Genomic DNA, 11,681 nt, shown 5'->3' with positions numbered 1-11,681 from the left:
CACCCGGTGGATAAACCCCACCCCCGGGCCCCTTCTTTTAAAAACCCCCGGTCCTCCTGCAGGTTCGGGGGACCGCCGTCTTCCCAGTCGTTCCATCGGTTTTTTTCCCTTGGGCTATTGCGACCCCTTGTTGGGAAAACCATTGCTTTTGTTCTAAAAATTTTAAGATAAGACGTAAGTTAATATCATCGGGTATTTGGCACTTTCCGCCTTGTGCCCGGACAAAGTAATTGAATTGAGAGTATTTAAGGGATCGGTGGCGGCCAGGCGGCATTCTCTGGTTCATGGTGTTACGCGGTTGAGGCCCTCCCTTGAATCGACGTTATTTGGGTCAACGGGCTCCGTTATTGCAATCCCCGTAGCCTTGTTGTCGTTTTTGGCCCAAATCTCGTTGTTGTTGACGTGACCGTATTGTCCACTACTCGCCATTTTGGTCCGTTTTCACGAGTCGAACGAAAGATTGAAAAATCTTAATGGGTGAGCGATCGAAACCGAGATCAAAAGACCACTATTATCCTAGCCCCACGGTGGGCGCCAAACATTTACCGAAATTAGGTAATAAGTTGAATTTGTAAATGAGGTATAGGATATGTGGATACTTTAATCTATTTCGATTAATGAGGAATGTATATGCAGATTCGTTTATATTATGGATTTGAGCTAGATATATATATATCTATATTTATATGCTATATCGAATATGATTGGATGAAGTTAAACGGTACAAACCGGACCAAAATTAGAAAGAGAGTGATTGAGAGAGAGAGAGAGAGAAAGCTTCAATATAAATTCTAATACAATGTTTTAGATCTGAAAAGCTAACCCTTAAAAGTAGGGAAGTGCCCCTATTTATAGTTTTTCTCTATGGGTCTTTCATACATCATAAAGCCCTTTTAGACTAAAGAAAGCCCTAATATGGATAAGGTTGGGTCGTACGGTCCAACACCGTCTGTTACGATGCGACATGTAAGCAAAAACTGTGCTTCACACGTGGCAATTGAATAACTGATTGACCGGACCAACAACCACGATCAACTCGGCCATGGAGAAACCGGACTAACGGCCACGATCAACTCGGCCATGGAGAAACCGAACTGGCTGTGATAAGAAGTTTGCCCCGGATAAATCGGACCTTACGGTTTTCCTCCGACTTCTTCTGATCAAGCACTACTGATGCAATACCCTCGGTCTGAGCGCTCGTGCTTGTCTTCTTCCTTTTCTCGGTCCCCGGTCTCACCGACTAAGCGTTAATCCGGTTTTTATCGTATACATTACCATCATTGTCTCGCATGATTGAAAGTTTGAGACTATTATTGATTAGCTGACTAGGCTAAAACAAGAACAAGCTGCTAGTGTCATGTTCCTCGTCCACTAGAAGAGAAAGCACCGCAAGGGCCATATGAAAGCGATACAAAAACTTATGGCAATTTAAGGACAATATTAAAGCGTTCAGGGAGAAGCATTAACCCGCGGTAGTCACAACATTAGGTGGGTGAGAGTGTGACAACCTGTCATGGCATCATGACACTCAGGGTGTACTCGGAGCCAATTTTGCCATGCAAGAAGCTAATGCGTGCAAATAGGCTAGCACTTACGGAATGGTTTTAAAGAAATATGGCGGTTTTTCTTGAAAGCACCTGGATCCATATGGATTTGCTAGGAAAGTCTTTGGAACCTTCTAACCTTACTAAGACTTTTAGAGAAAACCCTTATATTGTCAATATGAAGTACTTGTACACAAATATTATTTGCACTCGAACCCTTAGGAGTAAGTACATTGTACAACGCTTAACAGTTGGCTCACGATCCTGCACGATTTGCTCACACTATGCCAAGTCAGCCTTACTACCACGGGACAAAAAAAAAATCCACGTGGCCACGCGCGTGTCACATTTCTATGAGTTTGAGATCGTCTTGGTGGTCGAAAATAATGATATATCTTGTTCAAGAGATAATTAAGCCAATGTAAAATCTATATATAATATAAAGCTAGTCATAAACAAGATGATGTGACACCTCTTTATGGCCTCTATTGATATTTATCTTTTTCCTCAATTTTTTTGACCATTTTCGTATTTTCAAAATCTATGTGCTATTTTAAAAAGTGCAAATATTAAAAATCTGAAGTCATTTAACTGAAAAATAACTTTTAAATCCATCTTAATTGCCCATTTTAACCGCGCCACAATGTTTCATTCACTGCCTCTTCATTCTTGTACATGTAACTCTTTATTTCATGCACGTTAAAATATGACTAAAATGAGTGTTCAAAGCATTAGTATTAATTTCTCTCCTTTTTTTTTTTTTTTTTGGTTTCTACATTTCTCTCCTTCATTCTATTTATTTTGCTCTTTAATTTTCCTTGAAGTCTTCCTCATAGTAATTGCCGAGACATCAACAAAATACCTAAACGTTTTCCAAGTAGAATAAGTGATACTAAAAGGGCATTAAATACTAAAACAGCTAAAAAACTTCTCAGAGGTTGAAACTATACTATAAAATGTGATCTTCTAATTATTTCTACACGTGAACATGGAGTTCCAGATAAGGAATTTACATGTACATGGACCGATAAAAAAATTGGTGTTACGTTTCAGCTTCTGCAAATACAGTGGCGTACGCAGGATTTTTTGTAAGCGATATCGACATTTAAAGAAGTAAACAAATGAATAACTTGTTATAACGTCATGTTAAAAGAATATTTGAATCATATTAATAAAACATAACTCACATAAAAAAATATTTAAACCATATTAATAAAACGCAACTCACATAACAAAAGAACTTATAAAAAAAATAGTAGCAAATAGTACGCCCTCCCAGAAATTGAAAAGGAGAATGGGTAATTTGTCTTCTAAGTTAGAACTTAAGTGACTAAATTATCATGAAAATTGATCCTGGCTCGGTTGGTATGTGGTAACTTGTAAGTTTGGTCTTTTTAAAGTTAAGAATGATCAAGTCTCACACTGTTTAGCAGATTTAAAAGAGTGAGGCAATTAAAAAAGTTAAATATATCAAACAAACATCCAGCAGGGAATCGAGCTTAAGACTCTAGTGTATAAAGCAAGATGCCGTAATTGTTGAGCTAGACTAGTAATGGCAAAATTGTGTCACTTATATATTTTATATAAGTTTTTAGATATGTTATACATATATATTTATAAAAATTTCCGAATGAAGCAGTGTCAGATGACACCCCTCGGCATAACGTGGGTCTGTCCTTGTGCAAATAGCCTCTTCTCTCCCCAAAATGAAAGAATCTATCCTTAACCATTGTATTTGTTGGCACGAAATTCTTGAGAAAGTAATACAAAATTAGGCGTAGGTGATATTTCCATCATTTAGAAGCCGGAGAATCGGTGGAATGCGGAGGTGGCTGCGTGGCTCCTTCCGGTGGAAGTGGCGGAGTAGGTGCGGATAAGATAGTAAGATCAAGAACAACGACATCTAGGACATTTTACAATAGTTATGAGAGACAAGTCACGAAAACATACATTTCTTTTATGTTTATACAACATTTAAGATGATTCTTGGTAATAGTAATGCTTACCAAAATCTAATTGTAATTGATCGTTATGCGTTTCTTAGATTATGAAATGGTTATTTTTCTATTTCTTCTTTTTTTAAGTTTTGTTTTCAATTAACAACACCCTATTTAGTAGTAATTCTTTTCACTTGAATTGATGTCAAATTGTTGAATGTCGCAGGTAGTAAGAAGTTATGTTATTAGTGATATTTTCCTAGGAGCTCTATGGGGCACTACAATATAACAATATTAAGCTTCTCCACCCCCCCCCCCCCCGTCTCTCAAAGTTTCTTTTTTGTAGGCAACTATCATGGAGGGAGTTGAAAGAAACGTTATAACTCATTATGTGAATACGGTGAATGCCTATTCATCCTTTCCACCCTCATTTTTTTATATTTTTCTGAAGTTTAATTAGATGCATTACTTTTAAAAAAATAGCTCAATGATACCTTTATTCTCTTTGATATGTTACCTTTGTATACCTTTATCTTTGTTTTTTTACATATACAATTGGGATTTGGAGAGAAAGAGGGAGATTTTACTTTTTTTTTTTTTTGGAAACTGAAGGGCTGAAAGGTAAGAGAGATGGAGTAAAGGAAAAAGTTAAAGACATAAATTACAGAAGAAACGCGTGCAGTTTTATTTTAAGGATTCATTTTTTCCTTTTTCATGCTTCTTTATTTTTGTTTTTTGTGTTAAACTTATCTTAGTTTTAAACAACAACGACGGCGAATTTACTTGATAAAAAAACAAAGTAACAACAATATTAATTGTGCCTCAAATACAAACAAATTGTGATCGACTATATGAATTTCCACAATTCATGTAACTCTTTCTAAGTTCATCTCAATCCAAAATTACATAAATATAACAAGAGAAAAATTATCAATGCACTAAAACTAAACTCCCTGATGAAAAGAAAATATATGTTAGAATAATACACGTATAATAGAAAAATCATATAAAATTTGTTAAATTTGTGCGAGAAAATTGACCTATTTGATGGCTCTTCGGATACAATTTTTTTTTTTTTTTTTTTGTAAATTCAAGCCTCGCGAAGCGCCGACACTTGCACCAGTTCAGGTATACAACGAACAAATCTCGATATATTGTACCTCTTTTAATAAGAGCTCCCACTATAACGCCTTAAAAGTATATAACTAGAAAATGGCAATTTGCAGGATTGTCCTTCGCTAGGGGTGGTCTTTAATTTTTGCTCCTCAAATTGGTGGTCTTTAACTTTTGCCCTTCGCTAAAATCCCTTGATTTTGGGTTCGAACCCCCGCTCAGTAAAAAAATTTAACAAAATTCGCAAAGTAGAGTTTGGATTCGCAAGACGTTTTGCCTTTGAAACTATGCCTTCAAAATTCTGTCTTGTGAATCCAAACATCTGCCTTGCAATTTTCTTTTTTAACTAAGCTAGATTTGAACCCACAATTTCAAAATATTAGGAGAAAGACAAAACTTAAAGACCACCAATTTGAAGAACAAAAATTAAAGGACAATCTGCGCAAAAAAATGAGTTACAAAACTCTATTTGGGCCTTTTTTATTTCTGCAATCGCATGACGGCCCATGACAAATCAAAACGAGGAGGGAACAGAGTTACTAGTTATTACGGCAAAAGCTTTTAACCCCCACAGCTCCCCGTGCCCCTTAAAACCCACAATTTGGAAATAAGCAATTCGCTCTCTGCTTTTGCTAAAACCCTAAGCCTTTCTTCTTCATCTGTCTCTTCAACAATGAAGCTCGTTAGGTCCATTTTCATTCTTCAATTTTTTTATATTTCCGTTAAATTTAGTTACGGGTATTAACTTTTATTTTCGGCTGTGCAGATTTTTGATGAAGCTGAACAATGAGACTGTCTCTATTGAGCTCAAAAACGGCACTGTTGTTCATGGAACCATAACAGGTATCTTTTTTTTTCCTTCTATTTTCCTTTAAGTTTTAGTCATTGTACGGTTTGCATTTCGTTCTCAATAACTCCATAGGAGCAGTGGCGGATCCAGTATTTTCACTGAGGGGTTCGGAAAAAACAATAAAAGCTAAATATAAAAAATAATGTTGTTGATGGGAATCGAACCTAGGATGCTAGAGACAATTTTGAACACCCTGGACCGCTTGAGCTAACCTTTTGCATATGTTCAGGGTGTTCAAAAGTTAATATATGTAAATCTACCCTATATATACATTGTAATTTTTTGCCGAGGGTGTTCGGGTGAACACTCTCAACTCCACTTAAATCCGCCCCTGCATAGGAGAAATGCGTCAAATTTAACACTCTGTTTGGATGGTTGTTTGTGTGGCGCTCTATTGTTTTGATTGATTATATCTTTCCTGTAGTTACATAACGGTCGCACATTAGCAATTTGTAGGATAAACCTACAAGATGAGTAGGGGTGCGGGGTAGAGCTACTATATATATAGGTAGGGTAAAGAATAAAAATCAAATTATTATATAAAAAGTACAGACAAACTGATAAAAAAAAAAGGTATTGACTTGACGTGATCACACCAAATCGATCGTTACACAAATGGGACTTTTCGTCATTACATAACAATGAATTTAACGATACAATATAATAAAATTCAAGTAACAATCAAAACAAACTCATGTTTTTTCTGTGGCACTACAACAGGTAAATCTTCTTTTTCTCTCCGTCCCTCTAAAGAGCTGAAACGACGTCATTTTTTCAAGTTTTATTCATTGTACGGTTTGCACTTCGTTCTCAATAGTTCCATAGCAGAAGGGTGTCAAACGTAAGTGATTGAGAAAAACTATGACTGTTTTGTGGACTCACATTCATGTTTTTTTCTGTTGTTTCTGTCTTCTGTTATGACTACTTGGGTTTTATTTGATGATTGTCATATGCTAGTTACTTGACAAAGGTAGCAGCTGACATATACGATTGGCTTTGCAGTTACAATTGCTAATTGTATATTTATTTACGGAGGTGTCCAGTAGGTGTTTAAGTAAAAATATTTCTTTTTCTTAAAAATATACTTTTTACCACTGCAAACAGTAATGCTTCTTCGAATTTCTAGTGATTTTAGTTGGATTAATATATGCACACCACTCCAAATAACGGTTAGCAATTTAAACAATATGTGAATGTAGTGATGATTACGTGGTTTGAGTTGAATTATTATTTTATCTATATCTGTGAATTCACTCGTCTCAAAATCTATGCTACATAAAAAGGCCTATGGTAACACGCTTCTTTTGGTTCTAAAGCCTTATTTTTTTTCATGTAGAATTCAGAGTACTGTAATCTTCACAGTTTTGCACTGGATGTGCCCAAGTTGCTTAATATTCTAATCTCCCCATGACAAGAAATTAAACTTATGCAAATTCATCCAATCTTAAGCAGCATGTTCAAGACAATCCAGAATATCTTTTATACCTTTTTTGATAAGTCAGTATCTTCTATACCTTAGAGCTTGGATGTGGCATTGATGATATAAACCATAGGTGTTATGCATTGACCAACAGTAGTCCTGGTTGTTTGCAAACCCTGAGTAAGCTTGCTCTTTCCTAACTTCAAGCTTAAGAACTAAGTTCTTTATCTTAGAAATTACAGTCAACCAGCTGTCTACTCCACTCATGAACTTGGCTTCTGGACGTTGATGTTTGGATAGGTACATCAAATGAGCACTAAGTAACGTCACATATAGTAATTCCATCTACTGGGAGTCCCTTCTGGAATCTGATGTTTACCAATCATGGCCTGAAGTTGACCACGAGCTGAAGCCTGTCAATCTGTGGGCTTAGTGAGCGGATGTGAGAGTTCTTTTACACTGTACACAGGTTGTGATATTAAGAAAATACTTACCATCATTGTGTATTTGCTAAGGAAATACTCGCATTGTCACTTCTTTGACTAGAAGTAGAGAACTAATCTCATTTTCAAGGACCAAACCTTGATAAAAAGTAAAGTATGAATTAAATTTTGGATTAGCAATTACTATTTTATCCAATGTAGTTAGCTCTAATCCCTGACCTTGAAGGAAGTCCTTCAAATTCATTTACGCTCAGATTACTAATCGTGGGTTTTAAAAAAATCAAATTGTGCCTTCTCACCAAACTTAAATTGACCTTTTATGATAGGTAGGGGTGTGTCTTTATGTGATTCCTTGCAAGTGGCACATGCAACCCCAAGGATTGACATACAAGCCTTAGGTAGATTCCACATCAACAGAACACGGTATAGATGTTGAGTATTTGAGGAAGCAAGTCCTAGACCTTAGAAATTTTTTTAAAGCAGCTCGAGCCTAGGCTAATGCGGACAATATCACTAGTAGATTGGACTGCTACCTACATATGATATTGGAGTTGCTCCACATGTAGCCTTAGGCAAAGAGATGATGAATCTAAAAAAAGGCACTAAGTCTCCAAGGAAAGAGTTTGTAACATCTTAAGGAAATCCCACATCGGTAATACATAGGAGAATTGTTAGGGTATTTAAAGAAGCAAGTTCTAGACCTTTTGTGATGCGTTTTGAAGTTGTGCAGGCGTAGGCTCAAAACTGATAATACTATTTGCGGACTGGGTTTTTACCTTTAGCATAAAGGAAAGGAGTTTCGGGTGGTTTAGACTTTGGAGAGGGAATCATGATGTTTCATCATGAACCCCTACTATGTGAAATTTACTGAAAGGGGCAATATTCCAAAGCATGAAAGCGCCAGAGCAAGTTGCTTTATTGACCTTGTGCAGCACGGACTGCAATTTTGCAGCTTTTCTGCGGAATAGGAGGAGAATTATGGTGAATTGGCGTGTATGTGCAAAGAGAGCAAGGAAAATGAGATATCTCGTTTAAGTTCCCGTCTATAGCATCTCATTTTAGGGTCTTCCAAGAACATCGGTGGAAACAGTTTCAAGTTGTAGAGTAGATTGAGTTTGGAAGGAAAGAAAAGTAGCTTGGGAGATGATACCACTATGTCTTTTCTGGACAATATACATAGAGAAAGGGACAGAAATTGTTTAGTAGATCAGGATGTGGGAATACTTTTCTGTTCCATCTAACTTTTGGTAGGATGACAGGAGGAAAATAGGCGATAAATCCACATTTCACATAGTTTTGACACCATCTAGGTTTATCCTTAAGGAAATTATGTGACTTTTTTTTTTTTTTAGTTTAAAAGAAGGATCAGCATACCGTATGAAGGTGATTTTTTTGATGAAGACCGTATGAAGGGGACTAAAGAGGAACCAAGGGTTGTAATAAATCTGGATGACTAACTAATAGTATTAATACTAGTTGATTCAAATTGAAAATATCAAGTCATCTTATTCTTTGAGTTCGGTTAATATGGATCTCTACAACTTATTCTAAATTAGGATAGTAGCTCTGGCTGAGTGTTGGTTCATTGACCGTCTTTAGATCCTAACTGGAAGGTTGCATTTTCTTGAGTCGGCTTCTCATCTGCTATAAGAGCTTTTCCCATCCCTTTTTGTGTAACATCAAGATTCCTTTGTGCATAGTTTCTGCAGGAACAATATCGCTGCTCTTCTTGTTGCCTAATAATTATGTTTCACTTATCAAAAAAATAACAATTATACTCACTTATTTCATCAAAAAAAAAAAAAAAAATTTATGGAAACAATGTGAATAGGCTACACAGTTACTCTTCTTTTTTCCCAATGAACATTTACCTTGACTAGAGTGCATATTACAGAGGAGGAAGAGGAGAATCTGAACAATGCTGTATTACCAGCACTTGGGACAAGGGTTATATCTGCAGCAGAGAACTCTCTGCTGCAGACTAAGTGACTGTTTGCCTGACTTTCCTAACGTATACTAGATGACCATCTGTGCTTTCTTAGACTCTATGTGGATTACTTTCTTCCCGTGTATGGCCATTAATGAATATTGCTAGATCCGATTTGCATATACAAACTGTTTTTAAGTACATCACTTGGTTTTTATCAAATAAATAAATAGTACATCTAGGGGTGTCCATGGGTCGGTTTGGGGTTAAAACCAAAACCAAACCAATCTAGTCGATTTTTAAAATTATTAAAACCAAACCAAACCAAATATAATACATATCCATCGGTTTGGTTCAGTTTGGGTTGGTTTTTCGATTTTGAAGGAAATTAACGGTAGTTCTCTGTTTCATGTTTTTTTCCTATAATTAGGATAGAATTTTTTAGCCTTTTCAACTTATAATCTGTTATTATCGTTTTATTGTGGTAGCTATAGTTTCTTGCATTATGGAGAAAATGTCTTAGGATTTGCGTTTTTAATTTAGTGAATAAAGTTTATAAGAAATACAAGAAATAAATCTAGGTAAATCTCATATAGTTGTTTCTCTGAATTAATGAGTTTGAATTTATGGATTTCTTTTATAAAATTGGCTTTAGGTATTAAGTTCATTAGCCTATTAGAGATAAATAAAAAAATTCTTAAAAAGTATATAAATTATTTCAAAGTATTTATAAAATTAATATATTGTATACATATAATTATAAAAATTATGTATAAACTTTGTCGGTTCGGTTCGATTTTTTCTTCTGTTTGCTTTTAGCAAACCAAAACCAAGCCAAATATTACCGGTTTTTAAAAATTCAAAACCAAATCAAACCTAACCCAAGTAAATATCGGTTTACTTAATCGGTTTGGTTTTGATTTTCGGTTTGGATCGGTTTTTAACCAAGCTGTGAACACCCCAAAGTTCATCTTCTTTGGCTTTGATGATGGCTGAGAGTGAAGAAGAGGTGCTGAAGCTACTTTATGAATTTTACAGGTGTGGATGTCAGCATGAACACACACCTGAAAGCCGTCAAAATTACACTAAAAGGAAAGAATCCAGTGACATTGGATCACCTGAGCGTGAGGGGTAACAACATCCGCTATTATATCCTCCCTGACAGCTTGAATCTTGAGACGCTGCTGGTGGAAGAAACACCTAGGGTGAAGCCTAAGAAGCCAACTGCTGGTATGATTACAATGTTATGTCTGCATTTAAAAGCCTCTTATCATCTTTTGTAACTCCATCACATATTCTCCCACATTGTTATTACATACCTTTAATGACTTTTTAACTAGCAATATCCTCCCTCAGGAAAACCCTTGGGGCGTGGTCGTGGACGTGGACGTGGACGCGGACGCGGTCGAGGCCGCTAAAATGCGTTCTAGTACTAATTTTTGTGATGTTGTCTATGTAAACATGTTTGTATTGATAGAGATATTTACTCTTAGTATTCTAGCGCAAGTATATTGTGATCTCATGCAACTAGTTGTCCTGAATCATTTAACATGAGCCTTGGAGCTGTTATTCTGTTCGGAACTGTGGGGGTTAGTTGCTTATAGCTCCTTCCTACTGCATCGAGTTCTGTCTGTTCTGATCCGGCTGGTCGAGTCACGGAGCCATACAAGGCACACATCCATTCCCCGCCCCCAACCCCAAAACTATTTGGCTGCTAAGTTGAACTCATTTAACATTTTTAATTTAGTGCTGTGATCAGGATAATCCTTGAGAAGAATGGTAGAGGGGTTTTAATGTCGAGTGCAGCTCCTGGATGAATGGGAAAAGGTCAAGAATGGTTTTGTCTATACTCCATGGTGTTGCCAGTTAATAAGACCATTAGGATTCTTTGATTTAAGATTCTGCTGTCAATGGCCAGTTAACATGATGCCAGACTATTCATCCCCACGGTCTTCAGTGAAGAGTGCATATGATCGAACTATGGTTAACATAGATGTATCTTGCACGTGATGTTTTCTTAAGCAAGTTTAACAATATGCGTTCCAAATTCCACGTAAATACAGCGGTCTCCACGCATTGTTCTGTCCATAGAAAATACAAAAAAATTAGCAAATTTGAAATATTGCAATATCAGATACAAGGAGTTAGAACTTCTGGCAAAGATACGTGATTAAGGAACGAAATTAAAGATGAAAGAAGCTTAACGGACTTGAATTTGTTACTAATGCTTCTCCTACCGTTAAGCTAATTAAAATCGTTTCTTCACAATCACACATCGTCCAAGTAAAGCTTTCCTCGGATTTTAGAGTGCTAGAGTTAAAAGTAGGACTATGAAATTAGACGAGCTGTTAAACAAGGACATGTCTATATCAGGGGGTCAACAATTCAGATGCGTGCAAATTGCAGTTTTATTGTGTACATTATATATTAAGCCAGATATTAGTAGA

At 36.2% G+C, this 11,681-nt stretch overlaps 1 protein-coding gene across 1 annotated transcript; it reads left to right on the top strand.

Moving 5' to 3' along the window:
• Window positions 1–5,136: 5,136 nt before the first annotated feature.
• On the top strand, window positions 5,137–10,815 carry LOC132052301 (small nuclear ribonucleoprotein SmD1b). The gene is made up of 4 exons (XM_059443793.1): window positions 5,137–5,281; window positions 5,361–5,437; window positions 10,273–10,464; window positions 10,591–10,815. The coding sequence occupies exons 1-4, from the start codon at window positions 5,268–5,270 to the stop codon at window positions 10,650–10,652; spliced, it is 345 nt and encodes a 114-aa protein (XP_059299776.1). The 5' UTR covers window positions 5,137–5,267; the 3' UTR covers window positions 10,653–10,815.
• Window positions 10,816–11,681: the final 866 nt, after the last annotated feature.

This window comes from Lycium ferocissimum, chromosome 1 (genome assembly GCF_029784015.1).
Source record: "Lycium ferocissimum isolate CSIRO_LF1 chromosome 1, AGI_CSIRO_Lferr_CH_V1, whole genome shotgun sequence".
Classification (NCBI taxonomy): Eukaryota; Viridiplantae; Streptophyta; class Magnoliopsida; order Solanales; family Solanaceae; genus Lycium; species Lycium ferocissimum.
The sequence above is the reverse complement of the archived record's forward strand: the minus strand, read 5'-3'. Positions and strand labels throughout refer to the sequence as shown.

Excerpts from the sequence above, each read along its gene's own strand:
- LOC132052301 (XM_059443793.1), top strand. Across the intron at positions 5,438-10,272 it reads TGTTCATGGAACCATAACAG|GTGTGGATGTCAGCATGAAC; the intron begins GTATCTTTTTTT and ends TGAATTTTACAG. Across the intron at positions 10,465-10,590 it reads GCCTAAGAAGCCAACTGCTG|GAAAACCCTTGGGGCGTGGT; the intron begins GTATGATTACAA and ends ATCCTCCCTCAG.